Source organism: Mytilus trossulus, chromosome 6 (genome assembly GCF_036588685.1).
Source record: "Mytilus trossulus isolate FHL-02 chromosome 6, PNRI_Mtr1.1.1.hap1, whole genome shotgun sequence".
NCBI lineage: Eukaryota > Metazoa > Mollusca > Bivalvia > Mytilida > Mytilidae > Mytilus > Mytilus trossulus.
The window spans coordinates 27,859,934-27,880,622 of NC_086378.1; the positions used below are offsets into that span (position 1 = coordinate 27,859,934).

At 33.0% G+C, this 20,689-nt stretch overlaps 2 protein-coding genes across 2 annotated transcripts; one reads left to right on the top strand and one right to left on the bottom strand.

Annotated features, from left to right (window-relative positions):
* Positions 1-3,949: 3,949 nt before the first annotated feature.
* LOC134723297 (uncharacterized) lies at positions 3,950-10,985 on the bottom strand. The gene is made up of 5 exons (XM_063586916.1): positions 10,885-10,985; positions 6,976-7,395; positions 6,161-6,351; positions 4,819-5,050; positions 3,950-4,478 (listed from the first exon to the last, which is right to left on the bottom strand). The coding sequence occupies exons 1-5, from the start codon at positions 10,922-10,924 to the stop codon at positions 4,039-4,041; spliced, it is 1,323 nt and encodes a 440-aa protein (XP_063442986.1). The 5' UTR covers positions 10,925-10,985; the 3' UTR covers positions 3,950-4,038.
* Positions 10,986-15,086: 4,101 nt separating this feature from the next.
* LOC134723298 (uncharacterized) lies at positions 15,087-19,255 on the top strand. The gene is made up of 5 exons (XM_063586917.1): positions 15,087-15,173; positions 15,593-16,009; positions 17,465-17,655; positions 18,158-18,401; positions 18,747-19,255. The coding sequence occupies exons 1-5, from the start codon at positions 15,131-15,133 to the stop codon at positions 19,178-19,180; spliced, it is 1,329 nt and encodes a 442-aa protein (XP_063442987.1). The 5' UTR covers positions 15,087-15,130; the 3' UTR covers positions 19,181-19,255.
* The last annotated feature ends 1,434 nt before the right edge of the window (positions 19,256-20,689 follow it).

The following is a 20,689-nucleotide window of genomic DNA, read 5'->3' on the forward strand; positions in this document are numbered from 1 at the left end:
TTGTGTGTAACACCCGTATGTTGTACAACATATTTGACAACACGTGTTCTCCGTGACAAAATTTAAACATTGTACATGAAAACTAGCCGAACTTTTATTCAGTAGTTATAGAAGAGGGGCGAAAGATACCAGAGGGTCATTCAAATTCTTAGATCGAAAATTAACTGACAACACCATGGCTAAAAAAGAAAACGACAAACAGACAAATAACAGTACACTAGACACAACATAGAAAACTAAAGATTAAGCAACAAGAACCACACTAGAAACTTTGGCTAATCTCATGTGCTCCGGAAAGGTAAGCAGATTATGCTCTACAAGTTGCACCCGTCGTTTGGCTCGTATTATTACAAACCCGGTAAATTGTCAAAATTGGTAGGTCAAATTCGTGAAATTGAAACGAGATTGTATTTTCGACTTAGGGAACACCTCCGATATCATCTGTGAAACGGATATTCCATAACGGTCAAACAACTCGTGATGGCGTCTGTAAAAGTTACGAAGGGATGCTTTCAATTTTACCGTTTGAAACTCTTGGTTTTATAGCTCCCTTGTAAGCATCAACCATCAGCAGAGTTTTGTTTTCAACCGACCCTAATTATCAATGTCTAGATGTTAAACAAGATACGAGGCAAACTTAAATGTATACTAGAACACACCCGCGAAAGCGGGCATTAAGAGCGTATTTGAAAGGATGTAAAGTGTTGTAGGAAGAATTTTGTAAAATATTTAATGACTTGAGAATTTCAGAAAAAGTGTAAAAAGCCATAGGTACTTGGGGACAGGAAAACCCTCCTCCTTTATTTCCAAAATTCCCATTTTTTTGTTTTCTATTAATTTCATTATGAACATACATTTAGTGTACATGTATTATGAACATTCCAGTCAGGAGCCTGTAATTCAGTGGTTCAGTGATATTTGTTTTTCGTTCAATATTTTTTTACATAAATAAGGCTGTTAGTTTTGCGCCTCATTTGAATTGTTTTACATTGTCATTTCGGGGCCTTTTATTTCAGACTATGCAGTATCGGCTTCTGCTTATTGTTGAAGGCCGTAAGGTGACCTTTAAATGTTAATGTCGGTGTCATTTTGGTCTCTTGTGTAGAACTGTCTCATTGGCATTCATACCACATCTTCTTTTTTTTGTAAAACATTAAGTGACTTGAGAATTTCAGAAAAGGTATCAAAAGTCATAGGTAATTTGGGACAGGATAATTGTTTTTCTAGCCCGGCTCCTACTTTTTCCACAAAAAAATCCTTTTTTTGTTTGTTTGTTCTCTATTAATTTTAATGACACATGAATAATTTTAGCGCTTATCTGTATATTATGAACATTCATTAAAGGGGGGGGGGTCGGGCAGAGGCGGATTTAGGGGGTCCCGCCCCACCCCCTTTTCTGGAAAATAATTGGTTGCTTTTATAGGGAATCACTGAGGCATGACCGGAGCGGGCCCCTCTAAGGCAGTCAACGGGCCCCTTCTGGATCCGCCACTGCGGAGGGAGGTGCCCTGATCCCAATATACCGGGCTTAAAAACACGAAATCCCGAGGTTCTGAATATATTATACAAATTAAATATCTCGACATCCCGAATTCGAAAAAAGAAATCCCGGATCACGATGGGGTCAATCCTGAAATTTCGATCTTAAAAACACCCGTTCCATACGTCCTGAAAGTGTATTTTCTTTTTACAGTCAATTCTCATTTTAATAATTGATCCGCAGCGGTCATTGATATATTAATCAGACCCTCTCTATTAAATAAACCCTGTGACTGCCGTGGATAGTAAACTTGAAAATGATATCAGACAGAAAATGCACTTTATTCGTAGTATAATGTATTTGTTTCAAAGTAAAAAAAAACGCAAACCGAGGTCTAATCTGACTTAAATTTCGTCATATGACGGATATAAGACAGAAAATACACTGTATTCGTAGTATTAATGTATTTTCAAAGTATACAGAAAAACGCAAACCGGAAGTCTAATCTGACTTAAATTTCGCCCAATGACGGAAACATATCCAGACGTTTTTTTTCTCCTTTTTCACCCAAAATAACTCAATCTGAATAATCATATGAATGGATGACAAATGCGATTATGCACTGTACACATAGGACACAGAAGTATGATGATTAATTTATTCTGGAAAGAAGAGAAGCGACAACCGAAATGAGGTCTTCTCGTTTAATAGTATAGATATAGTATCCTTTATCTCTAGTTCGATGGTATAGATGCGTTTAACATAGTCACCCAGTTTGGAATTATTTAGTGAGAAAACAGCATCTTTAAAATGGACAGTTTTAAGTTAAGGAATATTGCTAACTTCTTTTTTTCTTCCTTTGATCTTTTTTTGTGATAATTTTCATATCATGCTTCTCGCTTGAGATGAAAAAAATATCACTAGAAACTAAGGAGGCCACGTAGCGTTGCTAACGATATTGACATGAAATTGACAACGTCGTCATAGGTAAAATAGCGATAAACAGATTATCATTGGTCATCTCAACTCGATTGCTTTTCTCACTTTCGCTGTACCAGCTCAAGCGAGAAAATCAATCTCGTTGAGATGATCAACGATAATCTATAAATAACATTGTTAATTATAACTGATATATATACATATTAATAGAGGTCTTTTGGTGTTGTAAGCTGTTAAATCAAATTTAAAGAACTTGACTTAAATTCATATATTTCATTTTTTATATATATATATGCAAATCATAAAATGCAACAATAAACAATGTGTTAACTCTTTATGATGAATGAGCATTTCGTGTATAATGTACATTCTCTAAGTGACTTCCAAAGAATGCCGATGATCAAGGACATCTTTCAAATAAGTCAAAGTGACGTCATCAGATTAAAGATTGTAAAGTTCAGATTGATTGTCAAAGAACATAAGTTTCTTATGTATGTAGGATGTATTTTTCATAAATGAGAATAAAAAAATCTCAAACTCACTGACAATGCCATGCAAAATACAGAAAAAGATTAAAAGAAAAACAGTACACAAAAAAACCAACAAAAAAAACCCCAGGAAGACTGATGATTCCAAACCCTCCTTTAAACCGAGGTCATTTCATGTTCTCCGGAAGGGTAAGTAGATCATGCTCCACATGTTGCACCCGTCGTGTTGCTCAAGTAAGTACCAATTCGGTAGGTCACATTCGAGAAAAAGAGGAAGATTGTGGTTTTTACAAGGTAGTACTTGTCATTTCCTAAAGTGGCGTTGAAAATCAAACAATCGATCATATTATTCACAAACCTCAGGCCTAGTCTCTGTACTTACTCAGAACCACCGAGGTTCGATTTTATCAATGTTAAAATAACTGCATATACTTAGGAAATTAACCTTGGTATGGACACTCACGTCACGAAGATCTAGTTGCTTGAGTGAAAATAAATGTCTTCGACCTTGAGAAAATACCCAATTAACGTAAATTTGATTCAACAGTATTGTATCGATGTTCAAATATTAAAAGTCGTAACAAGATCTAAGATATAAAATAACCTTAACCCCCCCCCCCCCCCCCCCCCCAAAAAAAAAAATAAAACGTAAAAAAAAATAATTAAGGACATGGACAGAGTCTCCTGCTGCATCGTCTAAAATAGGAACCAGCAATCAGTGAAAAAGTAACAATCATGATAGGACACAATCGGTTACACAATAATTTGATACGACTGTCATACAAGTGAGATTTTTAGCTAGCCATAAGACCAGGTTGAATCCACTAGTTATAAAATAAGAAAAGTCCTGTATCAAGTCATTATTTTATGATATGATATCGATACGTCTAAAGTATCTCATAGAATAGACACATGAAGTTGTGGTATATTGGGAATTAAGTAAATCGGAGATTTTTAAAAATACTATTTATCGGTAAACTTATATAACGTCAGAACTACAATGTTCACTCAAGAGATGCAAACCAATGTTGAACACGGTAGAGAAATTTTGGTTTCTTTCTTGAGCCTAGCTTGTCATATGCATCATTAAAAGACATCCAAAAGTTGTCAAAATAATTTATTTATCTTAAGTTATCCAACAACTGGACTTCCCTTAACCATAGGTGCTAGAAGATATCCAGAAAATGTACAATAAATTTGATCAGCATCTCCGAACATTTTCGTTGAATGGTCTTTCATATCCACATAGACAGTATCACCTTGCGCCACATAAAGTGCAGCGGAATTACTGCCACCAGCCCAACCATGAGTTGCATGTCCATAAAGAGAATTAACGTAGACGTAATTATGGTATAGTTCCAACCAAACCTCCTCATCTTGTTGTCCCATACCATGGTAGTTGAAAACATACACACCAGAAACTTTAGCGGTGAAGACGCCATTTGTTTGATTGAAATTGTCACCATGGTCTGTGAATACTTTGTCCCACGTAACTTTAGTAGTTGTTACGCCATTGTTTTGATTTTTTGTCAGACCTGCAGCAAATGCTTGTATTTGCCCCGCATTTGCACCTGAATAAGATGTACATATAATTAACCTTCATATTAAATTGATATTGTATAGTCTAAATATTCAAAATGTCATAATTGCTTATAAAACTTGCATGTTATCTTGTTTAATTTTAGTTCATTTATATCTTTTGGTTTGACGTCCATTTTGACTGAAATAGTAAATATTTTTATTTAGAAGACAGCTGAGGTAGCTTACGGGTGCTGGATTTTATCGCTGTGTTGGAGACCCATTGGTGGCATTCAGCTGCTCGTGGGTTTTGTTTTTGTCTATTTGACAAATTTCATTTTGATTCTCAATTTTAGTTAAAATATAATAAAAAGACCGTAACAAAATCTTTACCTGCTGCTGGAGCGTTCTTAGCTGTCAACATGACACCAGAAAAGATACAATAAATCTCATCTGGCTGTCCATAGAGGACAATGTTTTCTCCTTTTCTCCCTCTCACCCTTAATCGGTCCCCTGATTTCATGTCCAATATGGCACTGTTTCCTGCATCTGCCCATGTATGGGGAGCTTGTCCATATGCGGAGTTGATATATTGATCATTAAGATAGAGTTCCAACCACATTTCCTAAAAAGATTAATTCAGTACAAAAAAGACCAGAACGTTTGACAAGCATAATCTGTGAGTAAAGCATCCTTCCATACAAGTAAACATAACACAACTGGTCTTCTTTTAAAAAGAGAGAGACATTGTCATTATATATAGCACCACACGTGTATTATGCGTAGCGATACATTGTGGTAGAATAAATAGGCATTTAAATTAAGTAATAACATCATTCTTAAATTATCTCCTAAAGGGTAAATCGGATCAGTTATTTTGAATGCTGTAAATGATGAGCAGCTTGATCAGAAATTTCAAGAAGGGTAAGTATTCAATTTATCAACACTTCGTTCGTCCAATGTTGGCAAGTGTTGAATAATATGTTGTGCATGAATAGACAAGATATCAAATAAGAAGTGGTAAACATTTTTTTCTACTCTATTAATTCTGTAAAATTGTACCAAGTTTAACTTATATAGGTTACTCTTAAGCTTGCGTGTATAATTTCAGTAGAGTGTTCCTAAGGATACCTTAGTAACTGATATAGTTTCGTCTTGCATGTATAATGTCAGCAACTGATTGACTAATGGTTTCGTATACATTTTTATTTGTTTTTCTTTCGAAAATAAAGTTTTCACTACCTTTTTTGTTTTGTAGAAATCATGCTCCGTGGCCTTTTTAACTTTTTTTTAGTCTCACTGATGATTTTTTTGTAGATGAAACGCGTGTCTGACGTAAATACTAAATTTCAATCCTGGTATCTATGATGAGTTGATCTACTTAAGGTGTTTTTTCGTCCATTCTGATTTAAGATGAAACAAAATATTTCCTTCCTCTCTTTTGAACCATTTTTTTTAAAATTTCCTGTGACAAAACATTGAATTTTTCGAAAAACTAAGGAATAGATTACCTTAGCCGTATTTGGCACAACTTTTTGGAATTTTGGGTCCTCAATGCTCTTCAACTTTGTACTTGTCTGGCTTTACAACTATTTTGATCTGAGCGTCACTGATGAGTCTTATGTAGACGAACCGCGCGTCTGGCGTATTAAATTATAATCCTGGTACTTTTGATAACTATTAAAGTACAGATTTAAGTATCATCTTAGATGTATAAAAATAAACTCAAACATACCATTCCTAATTCTGACAAAGAGTTATAATGAATCATATAGGTGCCATCTTGTGGGACCACGAAATCTCCGGTAGTTTGATCAAAACCATTGCCAGCATTTGTTATAATTTTATCATACATGACATTGGTTCCGCTTGGTAATGAGATGTTTTTCGTGAGCCCGGCAGAAAATGCAATAGGGTTTGCAACACCTACAAATGTATATGTCCACAAGTATTAATAATGTAATAAGCGACAATTATTTTTAAAGTAAATGTTTAATATTTAATCATACTTTAGTGTATGTTGTGTCATATGTACTATTGTTTGTCTGTTTGTCTTTTTCAATTTTAGCCATGGCTTTGACAGTTTGTTTTAGATTTATGAGTTTGACTGTCCCTTTGGTATCTTTCGTCCCTCTTTTAGTGTAAATTCTGCAAAGACCTTTTGAACAAGAATATTGCACCCGTACTTTCTTTTAATCACAATTTTCCAGTTGTAACAATTAACCCATTCTAGGCTAGTGTTCTTTGATCTTATATGGTTTCATCTGCTCTGAAATTCTGTATTGAAAATAGAAGTCTTAACCCGATCACACCAATTCTCCTCTGCAATAAGATTAACCCGTTAAAATATAGATATGCACTGGTATTATTACAGACGATAAACAGAAGAAAATTCGAGTGAAAGAACATAGCCATTTATAATAGATAAACAATGGAGAGTATCTATACACGACGAAAAAGGGAACACGAAAAGGAAGAAAAAATGATAACATTCTTCCCCAAAACAAAATAAATAAATGTAAATTATTTATAAAATGTCGTTCTACTAACCAGATGCTTCAGAAAACATGAGTTCTCCTGTGAAAGTAGTGTAGATTTCACCAGCTGCCCCATATAAGGAGTTGTCATAATCCTCCACAGCTTTGACGAAGATCGTATCACCAGCCTGTAATTCCAGTACTATGGTGTTACCAGCATCAGCCCAATCACTAGCTGTGTAGGCATAAATAGAAGCAACGTAGTCCTCATTCTTACGAAACTCCAACCAAATCTCAGAATCGCTTCTACTTAAGGAGTAGAAATGAAAGGAATAAATGCCTGGTACTTGGACTTGGAATTTCCCATCGCTTGTAAACACGGAATTGATGTTTGTAATGTCCTTGTTATAGGTTACTATGTCACCTTGTGTTAGATGTGCATGGGCCACCAAACCTTTGGTAAATGCCACGACATCGCTTTCACCACTCTGAACTGAAAACAAATATAGTTTGAGTAAATGAAAGATATGAGTTTTTGTATTACCTCGTGTTAAGTATAAAAAAGTTCGAAATGGACTGTTTATGTACCGTACCTATTGTATTTTAAAATCTTCAAAAAAAAAGGAACCTCAAAACGAAGTGTATTTAAAAAATATTATGATAAAATTTTGAAATATTCGATCTGTTATAACATCGCTTTCAAAGATACTTATTATAATACCTGCTACAAAATATAAATCCACGTTTTGCTATTTGAATTAAAAGAATATGTCCTTAATAATTTAATTCAAAAGAAACTAAAAATATTTAGATTTTTCAATGTTTTTAAATTGACAGATGATGTTTCAAAACCATACATGTATGAATCTCAAACTTAAAGCAAATATTTGCCATAATTTTAGCATTCTATTAAAAATGTCTCATCATACACTTCTTCCATAACGCCTTCGATATACTTGGGTGTTTAAAAAACATTGTTATATTGAATGCAATCTTCGACGAAAATGTCTCAATTCCTTAATCAGAAAAATTATCTTTTGAAGATTCCAAAGTTATCGTTGCATTAAGCATACATAGTTTAATATTGACATGTAGCTATCATTTTGAAAATCTCCATCGTATAACCAATCAGTAAGTGTGTACATAACAATGTGCAAAAAAAATTGTTTTGGGATATGGATTTAGTTTCGATTCCCTCTGATATTGAATCAACAATGGATAATATATTAAATGGAATAACAGGAATCGTTAGAAAATATCAATAAGTGCAACAGACCACACCAACCACTCACAACCCACTTCTTAAAAAGACTAAATCAAAAACAGATATACATAGATATGAGAAGATGTGGTATGCGTGCCAACGAGACAACTCTACATGCATGTCACAATTTGTAAAAGTAAACAAATATAAGACGAACTACGGTCTTCTACAGGGAGCATTGTCCTTGTTCATACATACAAAGACAAAACAACAATGAACAACACATGGTCCAGATGGCATGACTTTTGGATAGACAGACATTGTGGTGGGGTTAAAAGAAATGCTACTGCAAAATTGTGAAGAATATTATTAACGATTTGGGGAAAGTTCTCTTTGATGCACATTTGAAAAAAAGTAAAATAACAAAAATACCGTACTCCGAGGAAAATTCAAAACAGAAAATCCTTAAATAAATGGTAAAATCAAAAGATCAAACTCATCAAACGAATGGATAACAACTGTCATATTCCTGGCTTGGTACAGGCATTTTCTTATTTAAAAAATGGTGAATTTAACCCGGTTATATAGCTAGTTTAACCTCTCACTTGTATGGCAGTGGTACGAACCAGTTTTATATACGCTCAAAGCTCTCTTTTTGCCTATCTAGATCGTTATATACAAATTTTATATCAGTGAGGTATGTTTTTTGTTAGTGAATTTTCAAATGTTAAGCCGACATGATAATAATTTGATCTGTCACATTCCCTTCAAACTAACTTGTAAAAATTCTAAATAATACAACCATTCTCCCGTTGTTAATAGGTCAATGAGATAAATAAGTCACAATTTATTAACCGATTAATTCATTTTTGTAAATGTAGAAACGAAAGTTCCGACTATCAACTAGAAGAATAAATGTTTCTACTAATACACGATGTGTAAATATATAGCATTAATTGTTTAATTTTCTCGCAAAGGCAGAATTCTAACTAAGATTGGAACTGATGTGCCAATAATCGACGCTTAATCTTATACCTTTGTATTTATAGCACACAACGATAAGACAGGAGTTCTGAAATGGTGGCCTAATTACATTGTCCATGAAAACTGTAGAAAGCTTCCTAACAGCTGCCGATAAGAATGACCGATTCGTCTGACGAAGTAGAGTGTTACCGTTGTTTTTTCACAAAGCCGCTTTTCATTTCATTACATCACTTGATTGTTGTTGATCATTAATATCGAAATCGCTGTATTTTAGGATTTATAGAGGGAGCTTCCGAGGACGAAATGATACATTCCTATTGTGCGTAAGTGACCTGCTTTGTGAGAGTAAAAAATATCATGGTGAACATTTTATAGCATATTTATGGAAGTGAATAAATTTGAAATGCATATTCCAAACTCATTTTTTTATATTAGATAAACATGCAGAATTGATTAGTTGACCCGTATATATAGACAACTAAATTAATTGCCAATTCAGGTATTATTGCATTATGCGGTTTTCGTTCTTCCAAGGATAATATGGATACGCAATACTTTGAATCATACACTGTATACTACCAACCTATGATAATGTAGCAAAAAGGTGAATATTCTGCAGCTTTAGAATTACAATGAATTTTAAAAAAAAGACAAAGACTAAAAGAGTTAAAACCTGGAATTTACTACATTGGCAACGATTTTTTTTACTATAAACCTGTCCTTACTGTACATACTAGAGAAGCCAAAGGTTGGAAGACCGTAAAAACACATCGCCTAATTAGCTGATCTTACAGTTTTAAACATAGGTTATGTGATTTCCAAAGAATTTTTCTAAAAATATTAATCATTAAATCACTGAAAGCATATTGTAAATAACCTGCAGTATTACATTGACAATTTATATAAAAAAAGTCTGCTACAGCCATGACACATCTAATTGAAAAACAATCGTTTACTGACATTTGCAAGGATAAACAACAAAAGCGGAGAATATCTAGAATGCAAGATCCAGTGTTACAGTTATGTGTTGATACGTTAACGTAAGCGTCCGGTCTTTTAATAAACAGTCTTTTTGCAGAGCGTTGAGACAATTGCTAAAAAATAAACAAAAGTATTTGTTTGTTTTGAGAATGTAACACAGTGATGACTGCTATTACCATATTTTGACTATTTTACCTATTATGTCTGTTTTGTTCACGCATCGCTGTAAATAAAAGAGTTTGATGCGACTGTCATACAAGTGAAAGGTTAAGCGCTATAAAACCAGGTACAATCCACCATTTTCTACATATGAAAATGCCTGTACCAAGTCAGGAATATGACAGTTGTTGCTCATTCGTTTAATGTGTTTTATCATTTGATTTTTACATTTGAATTTTCCTCGGAGTTCAGTTTTTTTGTGATTTTACTTTACATGAGTGTTTGAAATAAAAATTATATGTAAAGTACATAAAAATGAATAAAACATACTTTCAATGAATATGCGAGTTGTATAATAAATACTTGATTTCATAGGTCGCTGCTTATTTGTTGTATATATATCGTACAATTTTTTTGTAAACCAACTTATTTTCGCTGATACTTTATTTCGCGGTTAGCCCATTCTATCCCATTTCACATCGATTTAATTTAAAAAAATTACTTGATGAAGATGAATAAGGGAAAGTTCAATTTTGACATATTTGTGATGATCTATATGGCTTATTGTTTTACTTGCGAAAGTTCCAAAATTATATATGTTCGCGAAAATAAGTTGGTTTAAGGTATATGGTTTTTGACAAGAAAATCACTTACCTACTGCTATGATAGCAGCAAAACATAAAGCAAACATCATTCTGAATATCTACCACGAAAATGGCTCTATTGGTTCCTTATCATCCCGACCTTACACAGGGATAATAACACGGTCACGGACTAAAACCTACAAATTTCTTTAGAGTAGTCTAAACCTGAGTGATCGTGTCTTACTAGCTGCATATTATATGGAACGAAAGGATATTCTATAAGTTGGGTGTTAGAAAGACTGACTCTCCAATTTTCGATCTTGAACCAAAACCAAAACTGAAAAAATGATATCTATCCAATTGTTTGTCATCTTTCCATAGGGTATTCACTCACCATTATATTCTCCAGCCTTTAAACCATACTGGCAAGGCAGCAGGGCTTCTCGTACAGAAACAAATCTCGTTATCCAGATTATTACGCCGACTTAATGTAATTCGAAAATGATACTTTATATTAGGATTTCGCGTAGTCACTTAATTTTACGCATTTTTTCCAAATATATTGCATTCATGCATACACTAATTGATTTGGCCCGTGGTATGTTTTATGGCCGTATACAATTTAAAAACTGTCCATACTAAATAATTATACTGTATACTTTAAATGACAGTAAAACAATACAAATTAAGACAACAGTAGTTTATCAACAATCAAATCTAACAACTTGAAATCAATTAATGAGTGAAGTCAGGTTTACAAACGAAAACTTTGGGAATCGCATTCACTTCTCACTGGAGCGAGACCAGTAGGCCTCTACTGCTAAGCATGCATCACTCGCCATGCGTTCACACTAAATTTCACAATCTGACAAAGGACACAATCAATTAAACAACAGATCAGACGCCTATTCTGGAATCTTAAGGTTAATGACTGTGTAATCATGTCGGTAGTGAGTAATATGCTATCGGTTAAACATTTCGTGCTGATCATTGTAAAAATTATTTAGTGTCCATTTTAGTCGTTCTTTGTCATAATTTTTGTTGTATAAAGATCTCATCCTTGCAAATGAAGTGTGAACATGCGCGAATATAATATAAATGTTTTCAACTTAGATATATAAAGACCATACGCTGGCCCGTAGAGTAGGCTACTGGTAAAAATGGAAAGTTGACTATTTGAAAGTTGAAATCATCACGTAAGGCATATATTTTTGTTTAAAGTCATCTTTCTGTTTCACTATCTGGAAAACAAATTAAGATATGATTATTGTAGTCGGGTAAGTTAAACACAAGTTCAAAAGGATGTAATAGATGCGAACAGATAGTGAAATGCAGGTTGGTGAGTCACAAGACATCTTTATGATATCTGCAAATGAAATTAAAGAACTTTTCAAGTTTTTTTTTATTTCTTTTTGTTTGGTATGAATTCTCCTGTATATGGGTATCATATCAAGTCTATCACTAGGGGTGCATAATTTGTATCCATGATAGTACCAACTATATTTTTTATCAATCCACCAAACTCATCACGTATTTATGCTGTCTATAAAAATCGGGACTAGCATTTTAAAGTGTAGACACATTAAGTTTTTTGATACTACTACAAATTGCAAAAATTATGATAGAAGATTTTCGGCTAGTTCTTTGTTTTAAATGCATATCTGATTGACACTCCTGGTAATCCCAATAGATCTGAAGAAAATCTGTTTCTATTTAATGAATGATAATATTAACTTTCGAATAAGATTAGAGAATATTGACATTCCGGCACCATTTGGTTATTTATAAGGCCTTTTATGAAGTTAGGCTATTGTACATATATAGACGAGACGAGATATTTTTATCGTCCTTTATTTTTCTTATTTCAAATAAACTCATCATAGATACAAAGGAATGATTGACGTATTTGTATTTTTTTTTAATCTCTTCTTTCGTGAATGATGTAGAGGCATGCATATATCTCAGTTTTGCTCTTTTGAATTCTCCTAAGTTCTTTAAATAGACATTGTTATAAGTTATTTTTGCATATAAAACTATATTATGTAGTGGGTTTGTTTGTTTTGAGGAGAATGTGTCCTATTTTGGTGAATCTAGCTTTCTCTTTATCCATTTTCTAACGTAGTATACAACTGAATCTATCAATAACCTGCAAAACTATATAAAATAAAAAAAATGTTTTTCTTTAAGAAATTTGTAAACAACATAAGTAGCTTCTTTGCTGATACATAAGAATATAAAAAAAAACATTTGGAATAATAATTTTAGCAGTCTATTATATCTGTATTATAAGTCAAACTTTTAATATTGTCATGTCGGTTTTCTTCAGATGTAACATGTAGTGCATGATTATTATGCCCAAAACAGCAAAATATTAATCTCTCATTGTAACATTTTAGAAAATGTACATGACTATTTCAGTTCTGTCATTTTGAAATAACTTCAAATGTTATCTTATATACATGTTCTTGATTTAATGTCTTATCACTGTTTCACAAATTACCTTGAACTTCAGCAGAAAACATGTTCATAACATCATATCATGCAAACAAATTCATATTTAACCCTGACACATGTTTATATACGATTTGTCGTTCCTGTACAGAAATTGTTACATGCAGGATGATTTATGTTGCAAAGATCTTTGGGTGGTTCTGTAGAGTTATTTCAAAGTTTTCTAAACAGGTGGTGTGGACTTTTTTAAAGAAAGATGTAAAGCTTTTGGCCAGTTTTTATTTTCTACACCCTTGAATTTACATTTTTGAGTTCGATATTTTTGTTATTCCTTTTTTAGAACTTGCTCTAGTTACCGATGAAGAACGCTATAATAACTTGTCATAGGAAGATATAGATCGTACTTTGAAAAAGAATCATTGTAGTTAAGAAAAGGTATCTGAAACTGACAGCTAATTTACGTTTGAAGTCAATCGATATTTCAGTTGGAAGTAACTGTGCACTTATTTTTATTCATATAAATAAAGGCAACAGAAGTATACCGCTGTTCGAAATTTATAACTCGATTGAGGAAAAAACAAATCCGGGTTACAAACTAAATTGAGAGAAACACATCAACTATAAGAGGAAAACTACGACACAACAGAAACAAAACATTAAAATTTAACACACACAGTGACCATTTTCCTGACTTGGTACAGGACATTTTAAGAAAACAAAATGTGGATTGAATCTGGTGTTGTGGCATGCTAAACCTCCCGCTTTTATAGCAATGTTAAATATAGAATTAGCAATGTTAAATATAGCATGAAGAACGCTATAATAACTTGTCATAGGAAGATATAGATCGTACTTTGAAAAAGAATCATTGTAGTTAAGAAAAGGTATCTGAAACTGACAGCTAATTTACGTTTGAAGTCAATCGATATTTCAATTGGAAGTAACTGTGCACTTATTTTTATTCATATAAATAAAGGCAACAGAAGTATACCGCTGTTCGAAATTTATAACTCGATTGAGGAAAAAACAAATCCGGGTTACAAACTAAATTGAGAGAAACACATCAATTATAAGAGGAAAACTACGACACAACAGAAACAAAACATTAAAATTTAACACACACAGTGACCATTTTCCTGACTTGGTACAGGACATTTGAAGAAAACAAAATGTGGATTGAATCTGGTGTTGTGGCATGCTAAACCTCCCGCTTTTATAGCAATGTTAAATATAGCATTAAAATAACAGCATTACATATAAGCTGATATAAGGCTAACTTCATACATAACTTTTTAGGACGAAAGACAAGAAATTAACATCGCTATTTAGACAATGTTCTCTCATTAATAATTTATGAGTTTCGGGACCATAATAAACACATGTATCCCATTTAACTTGGGACTAAAGTTACAACTGATACAGTTTAGCATGTCTCATTTTACGACTCACATCTAGGAACAAATGTCGGTTGAATTGATGGGTTTAAAATCACAAAGCTTTCAAAAAGAAAAATGTATAAGTTTTCTTTAGTTTAAACGAGCATGATGGATAGACTCATTATTTTTTTAAAGGTCTATAAGAAAGAAGCAGGGGGTGAAATAAAAAATCCCCGTTTCATTTTTTTTGCTTTATTTACAAATTCTCCTATCTTTTCCACCTAGTCTAGACTTTGCATGTTATATGTTTGGACGTGTTGTTGTACAGAACGGTATTCTTACACTTCCATACTAGTTTCACATCTTTTGGGCCTTGGAACTGGTTGTAGTTTGACCTTAAATCAATTTTCACAGATAAGATAGTATATATTTAGAAAGACATAAGGTCATATTTCTCATTGCAAGCATTTGTGCTAAAACTTATAGATCATGATGTTGTTTGTTATTTGTATCGCTGTTAGTATTGCAACGGGTAAGATTTCATAGTTCATAAAAGATGAAAGAGTTTGGATAGAAAAAAATAAAACAAAAATTCTTAAAATTCCACCGGCAGTTTTACTTGGAAATATATTCGAAGTGCAAGGTAGACGATTTTTGATTAACTATTAGACACGTTTTGCGGGTTTAAAAGCTCTTAATGATTGAAATAACTACTAGTTTTATCAAATTCCATTAACTACCTTACCTTTAATTTTTATACGGTAATTATGTGTAGTTGTGTGATTTTTTTATTCGTGTTTTCTAAGAGTTATTAAATATTGAGAACAAATGTTAATTTTTCTGATATAAACAATGACATTTAAGCAAATACCTTTTTACAAAGTTAAATTAGGTAAAACGAATACTTTTAAAATACCAGCGTTTACTTTGATACTATTACTTCTTTTATAGTTTATTCTGCTAATGATGCTGTTGCATTCACAAAAGGTCTTGCTTCACATTCACACTTGACAAAAGGCGAAATCATACCATTTGACAGAAATATTACAGTGATCAACGCCGTCTTCACCGGTGACGGAAAGTTTCAAGTACAAACTCCGGGCATTTATTCTTTCCATTTCCACGCACTTAGCAGGAATGACGAGGAAATATGGATGGACCTCTATAAAAACAAAGAATATATCGTATCAATATATGCGTATACCTTTAATGACTGGTCAGATGGAGGTAACACCGTTATCCTAGAACTACAAAAGGGGGATCTTATTTTTGTGAAGGCCGTTGATGATTACAATAACTGGATTTATGGTGCTGCTGATGAAGTTTATACAACATTCAGTGGCGAACTGGTGGTTCCTGAAACGACAGGTAAAAACAATCATTTTATAAATTAAAATATAAGAAATTATTATAAATCAAGGAAGAGACATGTATTGTCGAAATGCACTTCTGATACAAGAAAATTGGTACCGTTAATTTTATCACTACCTTCTGGGTCGATGCCTCTGCTGGTGGACTATTAGTCCCCGAGGGTATCACCAGCTCAGTAGCCAGTACTTCGGTACTGACATGAAAGTACGGATTTTTTGTGGTATTAAATTTTGCTGTTACAAAATATTAGAAATTATTATAAATTAAGGAATGTATCTCCCTCATGCAAAGCTCTGATTCCTTTTAAGGATTTGGCTATACTTTTTGGACCTTTTAGATTATAGCTCGTCATCTTTTATATAAGCTTTGGATTTCAAATATTTTGGCCACGAGCATCACTGAAGAGACATGTATTGTCGAAATGTGCATCTGGTGCAAGAAAATTGGTACCGTTAATTTTATTATTGGAATTGTTAACTTGAAACTGTTTTGTTTGAATAAGAATAAATAGAGATCATCAGAAAAGCCCCTGTCAAATAAGATGAAATATATTGTTACCAAGATAGAAAGACAAAAAATACAAGACCACAAATTACCGGTATATCACAAATTCACAAAACGATGACATTGAGCGGAAGATAAACTCAGGGATACGGAAACGTCAATAGTCCCAATGGCTCCATAAGTGACCTTGTCATATGACTTGTGAAATGAAAAAATTGTATGACAACTTGTATTCGATAAGCGATGAGAGATTACAAAGTCACTCAAAGATATCATGGTTTCATACTTGAGACTTACTGGTTTCGCTACTTATAGAATTTATCAGTTTCTCTCAGTTTTTGATGGCTTTGGTTTTTCTTTTCTTAATCATTTTACAGGGTTGGAAAATCATCGATAACTAAGAGTAGCCTATTTATTTCAGCCGGACGAAAGAATTGAACAAGCCTTTATTTTACTCCCAACTAAAAACGACATAAAAAGAAAATCACAAATATACTGAACTTAGAAGAAAATCAATTCGGAAAGTCCATAATCACATGGCAAAATCAAATAACAAAACGACTCAAAAACAAATGGACAAGAACTGTCATATTCCTGACTTGGTACAGGCAATTTCAAATGTAGAAAATGGTAGATTAAACCTGGTCCTATAGCGCTAACACTCTCACTTTAATGACAGTCTCATCAAATTCCGTTATATTTACATTGATGCGTTAAATAAACAGATACAATAGATAAAATAGTCAAAATATTGGTACAGTCAAGTAAATAAGTCAGTTTGAATACTTTGTGCCGACATATGATTTTGCTATTTATATATCTAAACGGCATGAACTAGATACCAAGATGTGGATTATTATTTTTTTCATTACCAATTGAAACAGATAAATGTTAAGGATATCCGATTGAATGCAAGTATCTAGATATATTTTCTTCTTTTTTTTGCAGCTGCTTCGTCAGACAAAATAGCGTTTTGCGTTTCTCTAACCCACAATGTGACTTTAAATGGTGATCGTGTTATCTATGATAAAATATTTACCAATGTCGGAAATGGCTATGATCCAAATACGGGAGTGTTTACAGTATCAGTAACAGGACTTTATATGATTCATTACCATGCGCTTGCGGAACTTGGAGAGGTTTGTTTGTTTAATATTGCGAAAAGTCTTTTGTATCGTTCTTAAAAGGCAGGATTTAAAATTTCATGTGTATAAATTAGAACATATATGCTTGAAGGAACGAAACCCTAAGTGTTCGTACAAGTCCAGTAAATGAACGTGCAATGTTAACAACTAAAACTCTCGCTATACGATCTAATGCTTACTTGCTATGATGAAATCTTGAAATGATAATGATTTTTTATACAACCGCGTGACCGTTTTTGATTTTGTTAAGATCAGTTGATGTCTTATTGTATATTGTGAGGCAAGAAAGACATTTTAAATCAAACGTACATAAAACAATCAAATAAACGAGGAATTAAAAAAAGGGAAAACTAATAATAATGATTAAATACACCCAAACACAAGCACATATAAATTACACAGAAATATAACATATACAAAATCTGTAGTCTAATAATGGTAATTGAATTTTGATTATGTCACTGAGGTTCACTTATTTTTTATTATTTTTTGACAGACAATGTGGTTGGACTTGTATCATAATGATAAGTACATAAATTCTGCTTTTGGAGCGGCACCTAGTACGTATGCAGATCATGGTAACAGTGCAATTTTAGATCTGCACGCTGGAGATAAAATTTCAGTGAATGGAAAACCCGGAAATACAGTCATAATATATGGAGATGCATCAGATGAACAACTGTATGCGACCTTTTCTGCTTTTCTGATTTCGCCTGCTCTACATGGTGCACCTGCATCAGGTAAATAGCTAATGTTTACTCCTAGGTACATAACAATCATCTATTTCAATCCGAAAATATGCAATTGCCAAATTAGAAATGTAAAGTGTTGGTTTAATGTCAATCATTACAATATGATGTTGAATAATTAAGTTTGTCATATTTTACATTATTGGACACACAAAAAGTATTACGTGCATACAAACGTAATGCAGAAGTGTTTAGCTGTACCTCTTTCTGTGTATCTGAACAAATGTCTTTTCAATTTTATTATTCAACGCTGTACAATGTACTGATGAGTTTTGAAAGAATATATTCCAATCTGAAAATATTATAATTAGAAAATTAATTTTATTTATATATCAGTAGGCACCAATAGACAAGTTCCGGCTTTCTCCGTTGGACTAACCCGAGATGTAGATAGCACCCAAACTGGATTGACGACAAATAACGTGATATTTGACAGAGTATGGACAAACCAGGGCGGAGTTTTTAATATGGCAACAGGAGTATTTACAGCTAAAATTCATGGCGTCTACGTTTTTCATTACCATGCTCTCTCTGATAAAAATACTGAGGTACTAATAGACCTTTATCATAAAGATAAATACATTGACTCACTGTATGGTCATCATTCTAATGGATGGGCAGGCGGCAGCAACTCGGCTACTCTCGAACTATCAGTCGACGACACTGTACATTTAGATATGGCTGTTAACTCTACAACGGCAATGTCCGGAGCTCCAAATGACATTTATACCACATTTTCGGGATACCTCTTGTCACCAATTACAAACTGAAGCAGTATATTCTTAAAAAGGAAAGCTTGATATATCTTCGTTTCACTTTGTAAGATTGATAAAGGATTATTTGTTTATTTTGTTTTGGATCTCAAAATAGCCAAATATCTGAATCGTATAAGAAAGCATTATCATCTATTAAGAACGGAGTTATGAAGTCAAATCATTTTCCAGGAAACTAATTTCATTTTTGGTAAACGTAGGCAGCAGTCGTTTATTCATACATGTGAGAGATTCAGCTAGCTATTAAACCAGGTTCAATCCACCATTTGCTACATAAGAAAATGCAAATACCAAGTCAGGAAAATGACAGTTGTTATCCATTCGTTTGATGTGTTTTTGAATTTTGCTCAGAGTTCAGGATTTTGTGATATTACTTTTTATGAATTCAAATCATTTCCAGGAAACGAATTATATTGTTGATAAACGAAACCAGCAGTCGTTTACCGATGTTGAAAACTCTTAAATCGACTAAGAAGTTACAAAGGTAACAAATAGAATACGAACGGAACAGTGAGATTTGAAAATGAGTAAAAGGTAAATTCACAAAAATACTGTACTCCGATGAAAATTTAAAATGATAAGTCCCTAATAAAATGACTAATTCAAATGATAAAACACACCAAACGAAGGGATATCAACTGTCATATTCCTGACTTGGTGCAGGCATTTTTTATGTAGAAAGGTAAACAACTGTTTCCTACATTGAATAAGACATATGAGTATTAATATATGAAACCATGAAGCGTTTCATTAAACGTCGTTGGTCAAGGTTTAGACATAAAATCATCCAATTGATTTATACTAAACTACAAACATTGTTCAAACTTTTTTGAAATTTAACCAGCATTTAATCCTTTCTATTTAATAATCAGGTCAAACAAATCTTGGTTTACCAAAGATTGCACAGGCATTCAAACGAATTCATATCTTAGAACAGAATACACACAATTAATGACCATTTCTGCTTTCAACAACATTAAAGTAACTCTCTTGTCCACTGCTTATCCTTATCATCCCTAGCGTATTTAAAAAGTTAAAAAAAACATCCTGTGCGTCACAAACAACAACAAGTATTCTCAAGTCACAATGTATGAACAGTAAAAAGTAAAAACACAAAAATACCGAACTCCGAGGAAAATTCAAAAAGGAAAATCAAAAATCAAAAGGCAAAATCAAAAGTCCAAACACATCAAACGAATGGATAACAACTGTCATATTCCTGACTTGGTACAGGCATTTTCTAATGTAGAAAATGGTGGATTGAACCTGGTTTTATAGCTAGCTAAACCTCTCACTTGTATGACAGTCGCATCAAATTCCATTACATTGTCAACGATGTATGAACAAAACAAACATACTCAAAGAGTGAAAATGTCAAAAATAGGGGTACAGCAGTCAATATTGTGTTATCATCTTAATATCACTATAAAAACAACAAATGTAACGAAGAATCACAAAAAGGCATACATCAAATAAACAATTGCTCAAGTCGAACAGTAAACAATT

What these genes read in the sequence shown, in the direction of transcription:
- LOC134723297 (XM_063586916.1), bottom strand. Translation starts at nt 10,924, where the DNA reads ATGATGTTTGCTTTATGTTTTGCTGCTATCATAGCAGTAG. An exon ending in CTTTGTCAGAATTAGGAATG is followed by an intron (nt 5,051 to 6,160) that starts GTATGTTTGAGT and finishes TAATCTTTTTAG; the next exon opens with GAAATGTGGTTGGAACTCTA. An exon ending in TAAGAACGCTCCAGCAGCAG is followed by an intron (nt 4,479 to 4,818) that starts GTAAAGATTTTG and finishes CATCTTATTCAG; the next exon opens with GTGCAAATGCGGGGCAAATA.
- LOC134723298 (XM_063586917.1), top strand. Translation starts at nt 15,131, where the DNA reads ATGATGTTGTTTGTTATTTGTATCGCTGTTAGTATTGCAACGG. An exon ending in CGCTGTTAGTATTGCAACGG is followed by an intron (nt 15,174 to 15,592) that starts GTAAGATTTCAT and finishes CTTCTTTTATAG; the next exon opens with TTTATTCTGCTAATGATGCT. An exon ending in GGTGGTTCCTGAAACGACAG is followed by an intron (nt 16,010 to 17,464) that starts GTAAAAACAATC and finishes TTTTTTTTGCAG; the next exon opens with CTGCTTCGTCAGACAAAATA.